At 36.3% G+C, this 21,646-nt stretch overlaps 2 protein-coding genes across 2 annotated transcripts; both read right to left on the reverse strand.

The window, feature by feature from the left end:
- Positions 1–8,063: 8,063 nt before the first annotated feature.
- Positions 8,064–9,293, reverse strand: LOC137394451 (tetratricopeptide repeat protein 28-like). Its single transcript, XM_068081173.1, has one exon. The coding sequence runs from the start codon at positions 9,291–9,293 to the stop codon at positions 8,064–8,066; it is 1,230 nt and encodes a 409-aa protein (XP_067937274.1).
- Positions 9,294–10,917: 1,624 nt separating this feature from the next.
- LOC137394452 (tetratricopeptide repeat protein 28-like) lies at positions 10,918–15,925 on the reverse strand. Its single transcript, XM_068081174.1, has 3 exons — positions 14,794–15,925; positions 11,315–11,695; positions 10,918–11,036 (listed from the first exon to the last, which is right to left on the reverse strand). The coding sequence occupies exons 1-3, from the start codon at positions 15,923–15,925 to the stop codon at positions 10,918–10,920; spliced, it is 1,632 nt and encodes a 543-aa protein (XP_067937275.1).
- Between the last annotated feature and the right edge of the window lie 5,721 nt (positions 15,926–21,646).

Below are 21,646 nucleotides of genomic sequence, written 5' to 3' on the forward strand. Positions count from 1 at the left end.
GCTCTGCTAAACAAAATTGTTTAAAAGCTAGTATAAACTAATTCAGCAGTACAGCAGAAGAAGAAATGAGATCAGAAGACATTGTGTGAAGTATTGGACAAACAGAAGATGTTTGTTCCATCGAAAACAGCAATCAGAATGCAGCTATCCGAGCGAAGGATGTAAACATTTTTGTTTTAAAACATTAACTTTTGTTTCTGCATTTATTATAAATCTGGTTTGTGAACATCATGTGTTCATGAATATGTATATACTTGTAGCATTTGGTTGATTTTCATCATATAATTTATAAATTTGCAGATTTATAGCATATTATTTGATAGCATCATTGCAGTAATCTGAACTTACGACGGATCAACGCTATAGTAACTTATCTTCTATTGTACATAAAAAACTAGTTTTGACTGCAAACTGTAGCAAACATATCAATGAATGCAATGAGCTTTTATAAACCGTTGTTAAATGTAGGTATAAAATAGAAATGAGTCATTAAATTTAGAATGAAATGACAATTAAAAGTTGCAATAAATTGCGAAACAGGACACAGGCTATAATATCATTGCAAGTTAATTGCAAGCAGTAGATATCAAACTGGTAGAAATATTTCTCAACTACTCAATGCATATTTATTAAGAGATCTTTGACAAGTTAGAGGTAAGTTAGTAGATTTATTGCATCCAAAAGGGTTAATATCGCTCCACCAGAAAGAGAAGATTAAATATAATGAACTGCTGTCAGCATCTGACTTTTTCGTCATCTCTAAACTTTTGTGAACTATCTCATAAAATTCTTGAAACCTTTGGCTAAGTTGCTATCTTTCAGTGCATCAGGCACTAATAGACTCTCCCTCCATATTGCTTAATCGTTTCTCCTGACACCATAAAAATTGTATGGTCAACTTACCAGTGTAGGTTTAGCTGTGAATGTACAGTAGATAATGTAGATAGTCTCAGCTCACTCGTTATGCATGGCCATGCTGTCGTGATGCCATGTCAAGTGATGAGACGTGATGCCTGCGCTGCCCGTAGCCTTTATTATTGCCTTTATTAACCTTTATTATAGCCTCTATTTGTAGCCTCAAACAAACGACATCTGTCAACACTGTCTATACTGTACACATCTATACTAGCTGCTAATCTTTGTTATCAACTGGACACGGTTATAAAATTTGAACATAGATTAATCAGAACATTTTCATTGGACCTGTTTGACCAGTCAAATGTCTGCAGGCATGACTGAAGGTCATGCTTAGCCTTATAGATTGAGGGCAACTGTAAGCAATCTCTAAACATAGATTGATAACTAACACTACGCTGTGCCAAGATACCAACTGATAAACCTAAACCATAACTGTCACATACAACTTTTATCATATTATCTAAGTAAATCAGACACGCTGATTCCGATTTTGTACTCAAAATAAAGATTGGTTCACTAACTTTCAGAGTATTGAAGGCTTGTTCACAGCAATTTAATATTGGTCTCGAAAACAACACAATCGGCATAACAAGCTCCGCCCATAAATATGTGACAAAACCTAGCTTTTTCAGGAACGGAAATTAGAGATGTTTAGTCCGATTTAGAATAATAGAGATGGGTGTCTTAAAACCCGCTGTTAATTAAATCCAGCCTGCAAAATAATCTGCTCTAAAACTAACTCGGACAAATCTGTGATGCTATTCATATACACGTAGATTGCAACACGTAGTTGGTTGCTGGTTAAGGTCAAAAATAGGTCACCAAGGTCAAACTCGCTGCTCAAAAGAACAAAGTTGTGTGAAGAGACAAAAACTACGTTTCATCATGTAGTCTGGTTGCCAAACATCATTAATTGTCTCAACAGGTGGCAGAGAATGAGGCCTATCATGGTGGGCATTTGCTTCTATCTATAGCAGTTAGATATTTAGTCTGTTTCCGGAGTTATTATCGAATGTAGGGGTTCTCAATTACTCGAACTAAAAAGCGGTAAAAATTAATAATATAAATGAACTGCGTGAGCGGCTGTACATCGCTCTATGAGCTATCCAAAGCAAGATGACAACTCCAATTTTTAAGTGATAATTGAAAACTACCAATATCTTATATAATACCGGTATTGTTCGGTTAGAGACTGTCGTTAAGGCTAGTAGTAGTAGTGAATGTTTTATATTTAAGCCTTGTTCTCATATCAAATTCGAGACCCGGCAGTAATTTTGTGCAGCAAATTACTGACGGCGCTAGGTTCGGCGGCTAATGTTTACATTAAGGTGTGTCACAGCTATACCGTCTCGAAAGTGCTGACCTTCATCTGTGCAGCGCTTTTTGGAAATTTTTGCTCGTGGCTCTTCCCAAAAGTTGAACAGCGCTGAACTCTTGCGTTGGCTGTCGGCGATTGACCTATCAGCTGTACTTGGTGCACAGGTTCACATTTCACCGCTGATAGCCCTGCGGTACTGTCGTCGGTGCTTACGGCGTATATGGGAACTAGGTTTGATTGATTATCACAGCTAACTATCATGGATTGCATCATTTTTAACAATGGAGTATCATATCTTATTAAAAGTTGACTTGCAACAAAACTCACATTGCAGTTATTTGGTATCAAAAGATTCACCATGTCTAACTCTGTTGTGTTGTAGGTGCAAAATATGCGGAAATGTGATTACAAGCTCTTAAAAGCTAAAAAACGAAACACCTAAGAAACGAACGCCGATTGAAATCAGTTTATTTCTCTGACGTAGTCATTACAGTTGGTTATTAACTTGTCACGTGATATTCTCACGTGAATTGAAAGGCCAATAAAAAACTCAATATAAAACTTCTCGTAGCACTAGTTTATGACAAACACTTCGGGCTTTACCGAAGACCCCGTATTAAATATAGATACTCGCTACTTTACAGTTTTGTTTCGGCTTGGTCTAATCGTCTAGACGTAATCTGATCATGTGACCCATACTTCGTGATTAATTTCTGAAGCATTTTTCAATTATCACAAGCGACCAACAGGCTTGTCATTTTTATCAGACAATGATATGCACTCTTTTGAGCCAAATTTGAAAACAAATGAATTTTTACAGTAGGTTATAGGATATCAGTGCTGAAAGTGACAGCATTACAATGACGATGAAATTGACGGGTAAGAACAATAGACATGGTTTTATTGAATGCGTGAAAGATATTCGTGAAAATAATTCGACGCATGAGGTTGCTTGAAAGTGTAAACAGAAGCTATCTCCTACAACTACGTCACATTTGAGCCATTTTGGAAAGAGAGTCCAAACTACGGCGGTCTAGTGTGCCTGCGATTAACTGTTAGTTTTTTAGCTTTTAAAAGCTTGCAAGCATATTTCCACATATGTTGCACCTACAAGACAACAGAGTAGAACATGGTGTATCTTTGGATATCTAATAACTGTAATGTGAATTTTGCTTGCAGCAAAAGAGTCTTGACTTGCAGCTTAAAGGCTGCAAGTCAACTTTTAAGCTAACATGCCTTACTAATGGAAGAAAGCCTGTAATTGGAAATTTTTGTGAGCTATGGCTTTTCGAACACTATTTATAAAGAGCCTGCAAGCAAGATAAAGTAAGATAAAAAATAAAGGGTTACCGAAACCGTTCAATCGCTATCCCAAACAGACAGCTGCGATCTTCGGTCATAGTTGCAAATGTAGTGAGTAGCCATGGCTGCCTCTAGAGACAATGGTTGAAATATCATTCAACTATTCTAATCATCTGACCATCAATTTCACATGTTCCCTTTAACCGCCATTTAAAGATGTGGTTGCGTCAAAAAGGTCGATTTAAAGAAACTAAAACCAATAAAAGGCTAAAACGTCAGCTATAATTTGATGTCATTTTTGTCTTTGTAGACCAATCCTGTCCAGAAATATATGCGTTTGAATGAGGCCATCTTTTAGAAAGTTCACATTCCAGCGGTTGCTTCATTCTTGACGTAACTAGTAATACATCTGAAAAGAGTCTACAAGCGATAAATATAAGGTCGCTTCATTAGCCAATCATCAGCACAAAATTTTTTATAGGTTGTATAATAAATGTTATCACTCGTAAAACTCGTTGTCTGTGATAACTCAATTTAGGGATTTTACTCTATTATTGAATCGCATGGACATCGATATTTACTAAATTAATTAACATCGTTACTTTAATAAATTACTCGATCGACACGTTTTATTGATGATCAACGGTATTTTAAAAATTGCTGTAAAGTTACTGCGAAGGTGACTCCGAGTTTTTTTGGCATCAGGTGATTAAAGTGTTACGGAGGAAGATAGGAGAATGGAGGTAAATTTATCTTTTACTTTGAGTCTCCTATATAATAGATATACTGTTGAATTTACATTCAGATTATATTTCCCTGTTTGAGGTTACAATGTAATTTCCTGTGCGTGCGAAATACGTATGTACAGTCAGTTCTTGACGGCTTCTTTTTAATCCATAGCATCTAGCAATACAATGGCTTAGATCGATGAATATACTAAAGGTAATATTTTTAGTACTCATTAATACATGTACTAATTAATAAAATTTTAACTTTTTGCTATCACCAATCATCGCTATATAATTTTTTATCGTTTCACTGAGATATATTTGCTTCAAATTTTCTGTGGCAGTTTTATCTAGTAAATTAGATTTATGATTTGACTTGAGATGTTCACTTTTCACTTGTAGAAAGTGAAGAAAATCGATTGATCAATGCATATCTTTAACTTCCAGAACCAAAGCTTTGAATTGTTAGCTTGGCGTACTTATGCCTTTGTTAGACATTTATTCATTTTTAAAATTACACTCGCATTCTATCTACAGTAACTCCCAGTTTGAAAGCTTTCAGTAAATACGCGTTAGAATGACATATCTATGAATGACAAATATTTATTGCATTTGTTCTACTGATTACATGATGTTTATGTGGCCCCCACCAGCAGAAGCAGCTTTGTCAGCGCGGAAACTGCCATAACTGGGAAAGACCGACTTAAATGTGTGATGCATAAACCATGATGTTTTGTTTGAGTTTGCTGCAGAAGATTAATTTGTCTTCTTTTATCAGCTGAAACTAAGTGAGTGGCCACGACTTGATGGACATTTTTAATAAAAGCTTTATGCCGAGATAAAAAGATTTTGCTTGTAAAAATTATATAATAAAATAATATTGTTGAAGATAATGCAAAAAATGATTTGCAGAACATTGAATATATCATAGCCCAGTTGACACCTGTGCTGAAATCTTTTTTGATAGATGGATTTATGAAGTGCAATCAGAGCTGCATGGACAGGCACTTTTGCATAGCTCGACCATTGTTTAGTACTTGAATCAGCTAATCAAAGTAAGAAACTAGTTTTCAGTGTGGGCTATGATATGCAGCTTCAACCCCAGGATAGGCAATTGGCATAATGTGGGCGGGGCTTTTGGAGGCTGTGTTTCGTTAGTGTGTGTAGCGACCGAACTGTGCCGATACAAAGACCTTATTCTACAAAGTTTGCTCAAACATAATTATCATAGACTGGTAGAATTGGTAGTCGGTACTAAGATGTTTACACAGCATTTAGAAGCAGCTGGTATGACAAATTTTTAATTTTTCTTGTTTGAGGCGTTTGAGACATTGGTAATAATATATCTGTAGCTGGAATTAGAATTTTATTTTAGCCAACACGAGCAAATACAAAATAAAATATATGCCAATAGAGCCGCGTAAGACTAGACTTTTATCGCACATAGCCGATGTGACTACGAGAAATAAAGACAGGTTGTATCAGGCGTTACATCATTTTGGGCAAATCTAGGCATGTTTTTTTGGCCTGAGCGTTTTTACTGCGATCGAATTTTTTCGATTTTAATATTCAAATATCTTGACAATGAAATTGCCTAACACAACAAGCAATATATCAACTGATAGACAAAAAAAATATTTTCTTTTAAAATCAACTCAAATATGACGCAACCACACCTTTAAGTAGCAACTGCTAGTTTACTTTTGATTCTCTCAATTACAGAGATTTACTGAGTCGCATATCGTTTTTTATATGTGTTGTTTTCTCTGTTAGACTATTACCATATACTTTATGAAGGCTTGAATGGTGCAGAATATCCATATGATAAATACATTGGGCTGTATTGTTATGTAATCCGCTCAACACGGCTCAAACAACTCATTGGCTGATGTGGTTTAGATAGAATTCTGAAACTTGGTCTTGTGAGAAGTTTTTCTAGACATTGAGCGTTGTGAGATCTGAAGACGAACAGAACTCGGTAGGCTTTTAGATTAGCACAGGGTTCATGAGACATCTGTAGTTGCAAATATATAAACCATGTGGGTACAACAACAATACCTAATCAAAAGCGGACAGTAGTTTGATGTATAGTTTATCACCTATATTATGTACGATGTGGAATCGTAATCGTAATAAAAACGTCCGATCACCGATTTTGTTTCTATTTGCAAAGTTCATCAGCTTGCTAAGATGTGGTACTTGATTATAATGAATTATGCAATCTGTGATAGCTAGCAGTGGGAATCTATAGAAATAGAGATATATTTCTATTCATCCTTTAAATTGCTAATTGTTTAATGGTACAAGCTGGATTTACTAGACTGTTTTTTGAGACTGAGTGTTGTCTCTGCAATAGTTATGCAAGTATTGAGTTAATTGCAAAAAGCCGAGACCTCACAGTCATGGAGACTTTATAAAAGAGTAAATCATCACTGCTGCTGAGCTGCTGGGACAAGCAAAAGTAAAGTAAATTTTCTCAAAAAACTCAGCCAAGAAATCAAAATACAATCAAGAACAAGAAATCGAAATGCAATCAAAAACAAGAAATTAAGAAACTTATGGAGATGAAAGGCAGGCATGTTATGATGCTAGTTGACTGCGAGTGGTTGTGTGATCTTGCCTTCATGGATGACATTACAAACAATTTATCCGAGTTTATCCAAAACCATAATCAACTTCTAAGTGCCTTGCTGTGAAATGTGAAGGTTATCAGAGCTAAACTAAAACTGTGCAAAGCGCAATTGGAAGGAGATAACAACTCACATCTTCCGACTTTGCAGTATCAAACTCCTGAAAATACACATGAATAAGCTCATGAGTGTGCAAAACTGCTAGATGTGTTTGAGTGAAGATTTTATTATGTGAGAGCTAAGCAAGGAGATTTGAATGTCTTTGCCATATGATTCAGTGTGGAACCAGCCAATGCTCCTGAAGAGTTACAACTTAAAGTAATCCAAATTCAAAGCAATGATGAGTTAAAAGGAAGATACGTACAGCAATCGCCCATTACTTGAGTTCTACAAATGCTGCATTATCTCTCATGAGTTTCCTCACAGTGTAAAGTGTAGGGAAACTGTATGAAAAGTGTAACCAGTCAAAAGTACACAATCTGCGACAAACAGGGTTGCTGTTACTCATGCGTAGCAAAACTCAAAGAGTTTGTACACTTTCCTAAGACTAATGAAAACATGAAAAAGATGGGTATAAAACTTGTGTATAAAAGTGATAGATATATTAGTTGATGCGTTGGCCACTGTCTATGACATGGTTATACTAAATGATGCAGAATCAATGAAATGAATACTGAAGTTGAAATGTCAAAGATGCTAAGAGAACGTTTAAATACCAGAGACCTATGTTGACATAGCTTCCTCTAATTCTAAGTCTCAATATACTGTTATGGATATTGCCTCAATACTGGAATATAAGTTCAAAAAGCAAGAGGAAACTCAGAAAATAGATGCACTAAAGTGTAACTCCATCATATATGATTTGTTAAAAGTCAGCATGAAGACACTGAACAGATAGTTAAAACAACAAATAAAGACTTGAAGATGCATGGTTCTGACATAATGTAGCATACATAATATAACATCACACTTGAGTAGGATGATCCTAGTTAGTGAGTGTTAAATTATGAATAGTCAGTTACGTATTAATTTTATGTAGTGAGTTGGGTTCTCTTGTTTACATTAATATCTCTATGGAGATGATGATGTTTGTTTTGCCTTCATGATAGTAAAGGATCTTTTTTTATATATTGAAGCATGCGTGCGCTTGCCTATGCATTTGTGCACTTAACTAATGCCACTGTAAACTTTAGCAACATCAATGTGGTTAGTATTGTCTCCATAAACAGCCTTTAACATGACTAGAGCTTTCCCGCAATATTCTAATCCGTTTCTGTAGTCACCAAATGAGTTGTGTACTGACCCAATGTTATTGTAGCTAGCAGCAATATCGGCATGGTTGGTGTTCTCTCCATACACAGCCTTTGACATGACTAGTGCTTTTTCATAATATTCTAATGCTTTTTTGCAGGCACCCTGTGATTGGTATGTTACACCAGTGCTATTGTAGATACTAGTAATAGCATTGTGGTTGGAAGGATCTCCATACACAGTCTTTTGCATTACTATTGCTTTCCTATGATATTCTAACGCTATTCCGAAGTCACCCAATGAGCTGTGTGCTGAGCCAATGTTATTGTAGGTGGTAGCAATATAAATATGGTCGGCAGTATCTCCATACGCAGCCTTCAGTATCACTAGTGCTTTGCTAAGATATTCTAACGCCTTTCTGTAGTCACCCACTAAGTTGTGTGCTGAGCCAATGTTGTAGCTAACAGCAATATCCGTATGGTTGGTGTTCTCTCCATACACAGCCTTTTTCATGACTAGTGCTTCTTCGTAATATTCTAATGCTTTTCTGTAGTCACCCAGTGAGTGGTGTACTGAGCCAATGTTACTGTAGCTAATAGCAATATCCGTATGGTTGGTGTCCTCTCCATACACAGCCTTTTTCATGACTAGTGTTTCTTCGTGATATTCTAATGCTTTTCTGTAGTCACCCAGTATGCAGTATAGTGCACCAATGTTACTGTTGCTGTTAGCAATATCAGTGTAGTCGGAAGCATGTTCATATAGAGCTTTTCGCATAACTGGTGCTTTGCTATAATATTCTAGTGCTTTTCTATAGTCACCCAAAGAGCAGTAGGCTGAACCAAGATGGTTGTAGTTGAAAGCAATATCAGTGCGGTTGGTATTTCCTCCATATACAGCCTTATGAATGGTTAGTGTTTTTGTAAAAAACTCTAATGTTTTTCTGTAGTCACCCAATGCATAGTGTACTGATCCGATTTTATTGTAGCTGGCAGCAATTGAAGCGTGGCTTGTATTATTTCCATACACAGCTTTGTGTATGTCTAGTCCTTTGGTAGAATAATCTAATGCTTGGTTGTAGTTACCCAAATGACGATGTGCTAAACCAATGCTATTGTAAGCGCAAGCAACATCTGAATCATCCATATCTCCATATATACATGTAGTTTGAACCATCATTAATGTTTCAGTACAATACTCCAGTCATTTCTCATATTCACCTATAGTGTCAGATATACAAACCCTACATTCTCATAGGTGATTGCCATATCTATTTGATCGCTTTCATCTTTTCCTTCACAGTCCATAATACCTAGCAGGCTCACATCATCACCCACCTACAAACACAAGGAAGAGTAAAAAGTCTGGTTTAATACCAGCAGATGCATAATTTAAATTTAAATGTTGGTGTGTGTACTCTCAAGAGTTATCTACTCTATGTTCTGTCTGAGCATTTTGGCATCTCATGTAAACCGTTATAGCTATAATTGCTATAGTTATATTTATGGCTGTCAAGTCTTTATAAATCATTCGATGTCAATTTTTCTCATAATTAGATACTGTAAATCTGTGAACAAATATGTAGTGTACATTAATAGTTGAGATAACAAGAGGTTACCGAGGTTGTTTGTTTTAATTACAGATGAGTTTATTTTGTAACCAAACTCGGGTTTACTTTGTCAATGGTAAATTGAATTTACAAGCATACACTTTTGTTGATGCATAGATGGAAGTTACAAGCGAGAGATATACTTTTCAGAGATGTTCATGTATATGAGTTTACCTAAGGTATACTAGAGTGTATCTCTGCTTATATAAACAACCAACCTCTTTAATCAGTTGATGAGCTGCTCTGTAGTCGACTCCATGTTGTTTGTGGCAGTGTGCAGCCAAAAGCTTCCAGAGTCCTTGGTGCTTTTGTTCTGAGAGGAAGTACTGGAAATACTCTAATGCATACTTATAGTTATTTGTATAATAGAGAAGATATGCACACAGTTCTATACATTTTTTAAAGTTCTTCCTTAGTGAATCTAGTTGAGAGGATGTTGAACTGTTGACTATCTCACAGCAAGCACAAGGGCAGCTGATTTAGTTGGCAGCAGAATATTGACCAGTGAAATAGAGAACGTCTGCTTTCACCCCGAATTCATTTTTTTTGAGACCTCCATTTTTTAAGCATTGTAGTGAGATGTTCTTTAGTAATGGTTGGATCAGAGAGTTGAGTGAGTTTGTATTTTACAGACTGTTTAATATGTGTGAGTAAGCAGCCCATATGTACTACCAAGTGCACTAGAACAGCATAAGATAATTCTTGGCCACCATGATAACACTTGTCAATCTGTGCAAACACAATCTGTGATTGCATCTTAAGATATGCTGAAGTTCGAATGTATATATAGAGAGAGAGCGAGGAGAATATTCAGGTACCGATGAATGGCTGGTGACAGAAGGCCTTGCTTTCGAAGCTCTGAATATATATCCCATGAGTGACAACAACTGCTGAGTCCGAGACACATCTTCATGTTGTTAGCGAGAAGAGTTGGATATCTGAATATATTTTCCTTCACCTTGACATTCAGATTAGCTGGTGGTTGAAACTTGATAAACTAATTCTAAGTGTTTCACTTTGACAGCTTGTTTTTCCTTTACAAACTTCGCATGATTCTCTTGCATCGGTAAACTCTTCATACATGTCTAGTGCCTTGTTCTTCTCCATTGGAAAGTAAAACGGTAAAATGGTAGATAAAAACGGTTCAGATGGTCAAATGGTCTAACAGTCAGATTTATCTTCTGCAAATCCATCAAATGGTTTCTCTGCCTCTTTCATGTAGAGTTCCATAAATTGTTCTACCGTTAATGTCAGACACAAACCTCCCACCTTACCATTACCTGTTGGGATGTTACCAGAGTTTGTAGTGATTCCATCTATTCTGTATCTAGTGACAGTACTCTTAGCTAGCTTACTTAACTCACTGTTTGTCTTCAACTCATCAATATCAAAGGACTTCAGAGGACTCTCACCTAGATTTCCTATTCTGAAGTAGCTGTCTATTGCTAATCTTTCAAAGTATTCTGATTCCTTCTCAACAATGATAGCGTATTCTAGATCAGAGTATGGAGTTGCATCCCCTTTGCTATGGAACCCAATCCAATGATAGCAAACTTACACGGAGCTTCTTCATCTTTCTTCCTCAGCACATCAATACTTGATTGGATAATCTTTTTAGATACTTTCACAATTCTCTCACTGCAGGTTTTGCTTGCTGAGAAAACTTTCTGACTAAATTCTTCTGCATTTCTAAGATTGTCCTTACTGAATATGTCATCATCACTCACAGATTTTCCTGAAGCATCAAGAGCACTAAAGTCTTCCTTAGTATCATCTCTGTACTTCCCTAGAAATGCTTTATGGTTACTGATCATCTGCTGATGTTCATCATAGCTGAGGGAGTGGTTTCCTTTGTACCAACTTTCTTCTATGTCATAGACTACTCTGCGTCTATTGTCAGTTAGATTAGGAGTCACACTGTAGTTAGCTAAGCATGTGACTGTAAAAAAGTATTTTAAAAGCTATAATTGTAACAGCTTAGAACTGATAGCTCTTACGAGCTTAAAAAACATCAAATATAGAAAAGGATTTCAGAAAACAGTTTTTAAAAAAAAATCAAGTTATAATTTGCTATATTTACTAATTTCAGAAAAAGAAGGAAGTTCTTTCGGGGTATTTTTTGCTTGTCTATGCTTGCCGTATCATTCTCATTTGGCGTGTATTAAAAAGGTCTGTAACTACTCGATGTACATCTCTCTAAATTGTAAACCTACATTATAGTACTTACTGAGAGCTGACTTCCTTGCCGTATTATTCTAAGATTGTGTCTACTAGGAAGGACGGTCTGTAACCACTGTTTGACTTTACATATTGAATATTTAATTTACGAGTGATTAGTCTGTTTACTGTAACGAAGGAATACACTCATTAAACTGTCTATTCATTAAAACTTTATCTCATCAATCAACATATTATAGTAACTACTATATGTTCATCTCTGAACACGAATGATTTGTTTTGATACATTAATGCTGAGCTGTAGTCAGATGATGAGTTATACTCCATGCACACTGCACTGGTATGATTGTATCCACTGGAAATGTTAATAAAGCTGGTGTCTTTTCTATGTACAGGGGTATTTGCTTGCAGCAGAGGATAACAATAAAAATGGTTGTTGTGAATTGAATATGAAAAAACTCATATAAAATTTACGAATAGTGGATTATTATAATATTAATATCCTAAGAAAAATATTAAATTAGTGCATAAAAAGAGAAAGAAAAAGAAATTATTAGCTATAACCAATTTAAAGAATTTCATATATCCCATCCTGATAACTGGCTGATGCTATATTTAACCTTAACACCGCCTCTTACCACTGTTCCTGACTTGCATCAGACTCACTATTTAAGTTTACAAACCAGTTTAATTTACATCTGAGTATGATGATCCTAGTTAGTAAATGTTAAACTATGGATAGTCAGCTATATATTAGTTTTATGTAGTCAGTTGTCTTCTCTTGTGTATGTTGATATCCCTATGGAGATGATGATGCTTGTCTTGCCTTCATGATAGCAAGTAATCTTTTTTTGTATATCGAAGCATGTTTATGCTTACCTATGGATTCGTAGACTATACTAATGTTATTGTAAATTCTAACAACATCGACATGGTTGGTATCTCTTCAATGAACAGCCTTTAACATGACTAGAGCTTTCCTGTAATATTCTAATGCTTTTCTGGATTCCCTCAGTGGGTAATATGCTAATCCAATGTTACAGTAGGTAGTAGCAATATTGGTATGGTTTCTGTTCTCTCCATACACAGCTTTTAGTATGACTAGTGCTTTTTCATGATATTCTAATGCTTTTCTGTAGTCACCCAGTGAGTTGTGTGTGGAAGCCATGTTATTGAAGCTAGCAGCAATATTGGTATGGTTGGTGTTCTCTCCATACACAGTTTTTCGTATGACTAGGGCTTTTTCGTGTAAATGTAATGCTTTTCTGTAGTCACCTAGTGAGTGGTGTACTGAAGCCATGTTATTGTAGCTAATGTCGATATTGGTATGTTTGGTGGTCGCTCCATACACAGCCTTTTGTATGATTAGTGGTTTTTTGAAGTATTCTAATGCTTTTCTGTAGTCACTCAGTGAGTTGTGTGCTAGCCCAATGTTACTATAGATAACAGCAATATCGGTATGGCTAGCTTCTTCTCCATACACACTCTTTTGTATGACTATGGCTTTTTCGTAATATTCTAGTGCTTTTCCGAAGTCATCCAGTGAGTTGTGTGCTGACCCAATGTTACCATAGCAAACAGCAATATTGTTGTGGTTGGTGTTCTCGCCATACACAGTCGTTTGTATGACTAGTGTTTTTTCGTGATATACTAATGCTTCTCTGTAGTCACCCAGTGAGTTGTTTGCTGATCCAATGTTACCATAGCTAACAGCAATATTGGTATGGTTAGTGTTTTCTCCATACATAGCCTTTTGTACGATTAGTGATTTTTCATAATATTCCAATGCTTTTTGTAGTCACCCAGTAAGTTGTGTGCTGACCCAATGTTACCATAGCTGACAGCAATATTGGTATGGTTGGCGTTCTCTCAATACACAGCCTTTCGCATGGCTACTGCTTTTTTCCTGATATTCCAAAGCTTTTCTGTAGTCAACCAGTCAAGTGTGTGCTGATGCAATGTTACCATACCTAACCGCAATACTATTATGGTTCGTATTCTCTCCATACACAGCCTTTTGTATGTCTAGGGTTTTTTCGTAATATTCTAGTGCTTTTCCGAAGTCATCCAGTGAGTTGTGTGCTGACCCAATGTTACCATAGCAAACAGCAATATTGTTGTGGTTGGTGTTCTCGCCATACACAGTCGTTTGTATGACTAGTGTTTTTCCGTGATATACTAATGCTTCTCTGTAGTCACCCAGTGAGTTGTTTGCTGATCCAATGTTACCATAGCTAACAGCAATATTGGTATGGTTAGTGTTTTCTCCATACATAGCCTTTTGTACGATTAGTGATTTTTCATAATATTCCAATGCTTTTTGTAGTCACCCAGTAAGTTGTGTGCTGACCCAATGTTACCATAGCTGACAGCAATATTGGTATGGTTGGCGATCTCTCCATACACAGCCTTTCGCATGGCTACTGCTTTTTTCCTGATATTCCAAAGCTTTTCTGTAGTCACCCAGTCAAGTGTGTGCTGATGCAATGTTACCATACCTAACCGCAATACTATTATGGTTCGTATTCTCTCCATACACAGCCTTTTGTATGTCTAGGGTTTTTTCGTAATAATCTAATTCTTTTCTGTAGTCACCCAGTGAGTTGTGTGCTGAGCCAATGTTATTGTAGCTAACAGCAATACTGGTATGATTGGTGTTTTCTCCATACACAGCCTTTTGTATAACTAAAGTGTTTTTGTAATATTTTAATGCTTTGCTGTAATTGCCCAGTGAGTTGTGTACTGAGGCCATGTTACTGTGGCTAGCACCAATATTGGTGTGGTTAGTGTTTTCTCCATACACAGCCTTTTGTATGACTAATGTTTTTTTGCAATATTTTAATGCTTTTCTGTAGTCACCCAGTGACTTGTGTGTGGAAGCCATGTTATTGAAGCTAGCAGCAATATTGGTATGGTTGGTGTTCTCTCCATACACAGTTTTTCGTATGACTAGGGCTTTTTCGTGTAAATGTAATGCTTTTCTGTAGTCACCCAGTGAGTTGTGTACTGAGCCAATGTTATTGTAGCTGGTAGCAATATTGGTATGGTTATTGTTCTCTCCATACACAGCATTTTGTATGACTATTGCTTTTTGGTAATGTTCTAATGCTTTGCTGTAATTGACCAGTGAGTGGTGTACTAAGGCCATGTTACTGTAGATGGTAGAAATATTGTCACGGTTAGTGCTCTCTCCGTACACAGACTTTTGTATGACTAGTGCTTTTTTGTAATATATCAATGCTTTTCTGTAGTCACCAAGTGAGTCATTTGCTGAGCCTATGTTACCATAGCTATCAGCAATATTGGCATGGTTGGCGTTCTCTCCATACACAGCTTTTCGCATGACTAGTGCTTCTTCGTAATATTGTAATGCTTTTCTGTAATTGCCTAGTGAGTTGTATGCTGACCCAGTGTTACTGTAGCTGGTAGCAATATTAGTATGGTTAGTGTCTTCTCCATACACAGATTTTTGTATGACTAGTGCTTTTTCGTAATATTGTAACGCTGTTCTGTATTGGCCCAAAGAGCTGTGTACTAAAGCCATGTTGTTGTAGCTAACAGCATTATTGGTATGGTTGGTGTTCTCTCCAATTACAGCCTTTTGTATGAAGAGTGCTTTCTTGTGATGTTCTAATGCTTTTTTGTAGTCACCCAGCGAGTTGTGTATTGAGCCAATGCAAGAGTTCAAGCTTAAAACATCTGTGAGGTTTCTATCCTTTCCATGTACCACCTTTAGAATTTCAAGTGCTCGCTCAGAAACGTGTAATGCTTCTCTATAATTACACAGAGATTGGTGTGTTAAGCCAGTGTTGAGGTAGCTGATTGCAATATCAGTGTGGTTGGCATCTTCACCATACACAGCCTTGTACATCTCTAGTCTTTTGGTGTGATACTCTAATGCTTGTCTGTAGTTGCCCAGTGACTGGTATGTTGAACCAATGTTATCATAGCATTTTGCAAAATCTGTGTGGTTAGTTTTCGTTTCATACATTGTTTGATTCAACTTCAGCGCTTCAGTAAAACACTTCATTGCTTTCTTGTGTATCCAGATTCACATGAATCCAGATATACTATACCGATATTATTATATGCGGTGCTCTTATCCCTGTGATTGCTTTCAGATTCCTTTTCTTTATTCAGATCCCTGCTTTTAGGTCCACTTTTATCTTTCATTATATTTGACAGGAATTCCGCTTCTTTTACCTGTAGACACAGATGTAACCATCAGTCATCTATATACTAGACATTTCTCATTATCTTTTATTGATGAACAAATGCAAAAAAGACGTGTTAAACTTATATTGATTCCTACCACTCTAAAATGTCCTGGTAAAAGTTTATATAAGTAAGTTGGTAAGTAAGTGTATAATCAGATTTCTCAAACATACCTAGTAAGTTTATAGCAATCAAGCACATACAGGTTATAATAGAGTTGTGAATTCTTTATCAATTTGTCACAGGTTTAGTAGAAGTAATAGAGTATCACGAAAGTAGCTGGTAGTTCAAGCTTTTAATTATAATAATGAACAAATATTTTCCAAACTTTGAAATTGAGTTTTAAGCAAATCCTGCATCAAATGATTTCAATCATGTTGTATGCACATAGAAAGTTTTTTGGAAAAAACCACTAGATTACCATAGTTATTTTGGTGAAAGAAATTACTGCAATGAAGTAGACCTATAATAGGCAACAATTTGAGGAAAGCCCATTCAAAATACAACATATTAATCATTATGTGGTTTTTCATCGTAATTATCACCAAAATAAACCAACTCTACAGAGGCTTAAAAATATGGCACTTTTTCTCAAATTCAAAATTTTATATGCCTAATATTTATATGGCATTAATTATATACATTCATTTTTGGAGCTTCATAAGTAAACTGCATGGGGACAAAAGTAGGTGACAAATCAATGTTAGATGTTTGCTCTTTAAAGATATGGTTTCGTCAAATTTGAGTTGATTTTCAAAGAAAGTATTTTTCTTTGTCTATCAGTTGATAGGTTGTTTGTTGTGTTAGGCGATCTCATTGTCAAGATATTTGAAGATTAAAATCAAAAAAGTTTTATCGCGGTAAAAACGCTCAAGCCAAAAAAACATGCCCAGAACTGCCCAAAATGATGTAACGCGTGATACAAGCTGTCTCTATCTCTCGTATTCACATTGGCTATTGCGATAAAAGTCTAGTCCTACGTGGCTCTATTGGCATATATTTTATCTTGTATTTACTGGTGTTTGCTAGAATAAAATTTTAAATCCAGCTACAGATACATTATTACCAATGTCTCAAATGCCTCCAACTAGTAAAATTAAAAACTTGTCATATTAGCTTCTTGTAAATGCTGTGTAAACAATTTAGTACCGACTACCAATTCTACCGGTCTATGGTAATCATGTTTGAGCAAACTATGTAGAATAAGGTCTTTGTATTGGCACAGTTCCGTCGCTACCCACACTAATGATATACAGCCCCCCAAAAGTCCCGCCCACATGATGCCCGTCATCTATCCTTGAGGGAGGGGGGCTGTATATCATCCCCCACACCAAAAACTAGTTTCTTACTAAGTAAAATAAGCAAGCCACGTCTTTGCAGAGAATATGTGGCAAAACCAACTACATCCCTAAAAGTCATGTACATTGTATAGTCGACTGTCAATGCTATCGAGTCATTATTGGTATAAATGTGCAGAAATTTACACATATCTTTAGCTATTTTCTTTATTACAGCCACATTTATTTGTACCTGTTTTCTCATTTAGTTTCAAACTTGCATCTTAAAGTTGCATCTTCTTGCTAGGTTAAACAATGATGATTAATATGGGTATACAATTTGCATTTTCAAGTCAAATAATACATACTAGCTAGCATTTATTACCATTTACTGTACTATCTATCTCAAGGTTTATTAAAAACATACCTGTTTGAGTAGTTGCTGAGCAGCTTTATAATCTCCTATCTCTCTACTGCAATGCGCAGCTAGAAGTGCCCAAAGACTATGTCGATCATTTCCTTTGAGGAAGTGTTTAAAATATTATAACGCTAGTTTATAGTTTTCACTGTAGTACAGCAGATATGCGCATAACTCTATGCGTTTTGTTGCAGAAAGGTCATTTTGGGAATTTGGTTGAGGTGATAGGGGTTTGCTCTTGAGCAATTCACAACACAAAGAGAAGCTGGTCGAATCAATTGGTTTGCCGAGTGCTTTGCTTATTTCTCTTTTGGAATCAGAATATTGACCAGTGAAGTACAGAACTTCTGCTTTTACCCAGAAATCATTTTTAGGGATGGTAATATTTTTAAGTATAGAAGTTATCTCAAGTCGCTCTTTATTTTCAAACGGATCAGCAGGCTTAGGCATCTTGGAGTTGACAAACTCCTTGATAGGATCGAGTAAGCAGCCCATAAGTACTACCAAGTGTGCTGGAACAGCGTAAAATAACTCCTCGTTACCTTGATAATACTTGTCAATCTGCACCGAGTCACTTTGTGATTTCATCTTAAGATAAGCTGAAGTTCGTATGTATATAGCAAGAGCGAGGAGAATATTCAGGTACTGATGAATGTCTGGTGACAGAATGCCTTGCTGTTGAAGCTCTGAATAGATATCCCATGAATGACAACAGCTGAGTCTGAGACACATCTTCATGTTGTTAGCAAGGAGAGTTGGATATCTGAATATCTCTTCCTTCACCTTGACATTCAGATTAGCTGGTGGTTGAAACTCGGTAAACTCGGGTAAAAAACCAAATTTATTCATGTCTTTTACGAACGATTCTAAGCGTTTCATTTTGACAGACTGCTTTTTTTGTACTCTCTTCATATGATGCTCTTTCAGCAGTAAATTGTGTGTAGAGCTGACTAGTATCTTCTGCTTCTTCACTAGAAAGTAAAACAATGGTAGAGGAGAGTATGTCAGATTTATCTGCTAATTCCTCAATGGATTTCTCTGCCTCTTTTTTGTAAAGCTCCATAAACTGTTCTACCGTTAGTATCAGACTCAGACCTCCTTCCTTACTATGACCTGTTGGGATGTTACCAGAGTTTGTAGTGATTCCATCTATTCGGTATCCATTGACACCCGTCTTAGCTAGTTTACCTAACTCACGGTTTGTCTTCAACTCATCAATATCAAAGGACTTCAAAGGACTCTCACCTAGATTTCCTATTCTGAAGTAGCTGTCTACTGCTAGTTTTTCAAAGTAATCGGACTCTTTCCCCACGATGATGGCATATTCTAGATCAGAGTATGTAGTTGCATCCCCTTTTGCTATAGAACCCAATCCAATGATAGCAAACTTAAATGGAGCTTCTTCATCCTTCTTCTTCAGCATGTCAACACTTGATTGGAGAATCTTTTTAGATACTTTAGCGAGTTTCTTACTGCAGGTTTTACTAGCTGAGAAGACTTTCTGACTAAATTCTTCTGCATGTCTAATACTGTCTTCACTGAATATGTCATCACCGCTCACAGTGTTTCCTAAAGCATCAAGAGTACTAAAGTCTTGCTTGGTATCTTCTCTGTACTTCTCTAGAAGTGCCTTATGGTTACTGATCATCTGCTGATGTTCGTCATAGCTGAGGGAGTGGTTTCCTTTGTACCAACTTTCTTCTATGTCATAGACTAGTCTGCGTCTGTTGTCAGTTGGATTAAGAGTCACACTGTAGTTAGCCAGACCATGTGCCTGTAAAGCAGTACTTTAGAAGCTATAATTTTATAAGTTTAGAACTAATAGCTCAAGCGAACTAAGAAAAATTGAACAAGGAAACAAATTTTAGAAAAAAGTTTGTTTCGCAGCAGTTTAAAAAAAGACGCAACATATATTTTGTTAAATGCTAATTTCATGGAAAGAGGTTAGTTCTGTTTGGGCATTTTTGTGGCACGATTTTTTGCAATGATGACAGACTGTAAAAATTTTATTTGATCGCGATGGCGTTCTGTTTTTTAGCCCTTTTAATATGGTGGAACTTTATTAGAGGAGATGTTGAAATAAAGCGTTTTATTTTTCTAGAGACTTTGTGAAGGAGTGCATCATCACTGCTGCTGAACTGCTGGGACCAGCAAAAGTAAGTTTGGTCAAGAACATCAGCCAAGAAATCAATATACCATCAAGAACAAGAAATTAAAGAATTTATAGAGATGAAAGGCAGGCCTGTTATGAAGCTAGTTGACAGCAAGTGGCTGTGTGATCTTGCCTTGGTTGACATTACAAACCGTTTATCCGAGTTCAATCAAAACCATAATCAACTTTTAAGTGCCTTGCTGTCAAATGTGAAGGTTATTGAAGCTAAACTAAAACTATTGTAAGTGCAATTGGAAGGAGATGACAACTCCCATTATCCGACTTTGCATTAGGAAACCCCTGAAAGTACACATAAATAAGCTGATGGGTGTACAAAACTGCTAGATGTGTTTGAGTGAAGATCTGAGGATGTACAAGCTAAGCAAAGAGAGTTGAATGTCTTTGCCATACGATTCAGTGTGAAACCAGCCGATGCTCCTGAAGAGTTGCAAATTGAAAAAATGCAGCTTCAAAGCAGTGATGAATTGAAAGCAAGGTACGTACAACAATCTTCCATTTCTCGAGTCCTACAAGTGCTACATTATCTTCGATAAGTTTTCTTCAATAAGAATGTAATGGCGTGCTTCTGTCATGTAGTGACAATGCTTGGTAGTGTTCTCTAGTAGAGAAACACACCGCCAAGATTAGGTTTTTTATAAGCTACATTGGGTGGCCCTAACACTTATCAAGGGCTTCTTTTGGAACAGTCAGATTAATCTGAAGGGATACATTTTTGTAACACGTCCAGTCTGACAGAGCCAGGTAGCCATTTAAACTTGTTCAATAAGAAAACAGGCATTAAAATACGCGTTTGTATTTGAAAGGACGTATAACTGTGAAAAAAGTTTTTCCAAGCTGATATTAACCAAAAGTAGACTGAGCTCATGGCTCACTGACGATAATGTAAAAACCAGTTGACAGTAGCCACATCATCAATATCAAATGATACACCACAACTAGTCAAACAAAAGCAGTTCCAGAGATCACACTAATAAGTTAATCATTCTGAATTGGGCTGAGCTGAACATATATTTGTATTCACATTAATCACATTTATTTTACATTTGAATAAAACCACATTTCACTGCATATAATTGCTGTTATCACAAATGGCCTTTTAGTAATACGGTAAAAATTATTTAGCCCAGACATGATAAAGGTTTCTCACCTCTGATCTAGACACTAGCATATATTGCATGTACTTGTATATGACATTGCTGTTAACTGAAGATTACGCAATTTCATGTCAGCAAATGGTTGGTCAAACATTCACTTACGTGTTAGTTTAGAGTGGACTTGTTAGGCAAACGTCTAGATCAACTGTTTCATATATTTCCTTTGAGATATAAAAACTAGGAACACTAGCCCAAGCCACTCCTGCTAAATGTTACCATTAACAACAAAGGCTTTGTTTTAATGCGCTGTCATATGAACAACCCTTTCTATTTTAAAACATAACCTCTGTACAAGCTTCTCTCCTGAACTGCTTACACAAAACATGATTAGTATAAGATACGATTACAGATGTTAGTATCTGTATTCTATCAGCCCTTCTACCATCTGGTCTTATAAATGTTGCTAAGTATTTTATAAGTTGTGGCTTGCACTCCTGATTGTATCACAAACCGTATGTATATCCAAAAAATTATT

This window comes from Watersipora subatra, chromosome 4 (genome assembly GCF_963576615.1).
Source record: "Watersipora subatra chromosome 4, tzWatSuba1.1, whole genome shotgun sequence".
In the NCBI taxonomy this organism is placed as follows: domain Eukaryota; kingdom Metazoa; phylum Bryozoa; class Gymnolaemata; order Cheilostomatida; family Watersiporidae; genus Watersipora; species Watersipora subatra.

Coding starts and splice junctions, on each gene's coding strand:
- LOC137394451 (XM_068081173.1), bottom strand. CDS start 9,293: ATGGATGATTCAGATGTTGCTTGCGCTTACAATAGCATTGGTTTAGCA.
- LOC137394452 (XM_068081174.1), bottom strand. CDS start 15,925: ATGTATGAAACGAAAACTAACCACACAGATTTTGCAAAATGCTATGAT. Junction 11,696..14,793: donor TTCCACACACAAGTCACTGG/GTGACTACAGAA, acceptor ACTTTTTTACAG/TCACATGCTTAGCTAACTAC. Junction 11,037..11,314: donor GAAAGATGAAGAAGCTCCGT/GTAAGTTTGCTA, acceptor ACATCCCAACAG/GTAATGGTAAGGTGGGAGGT.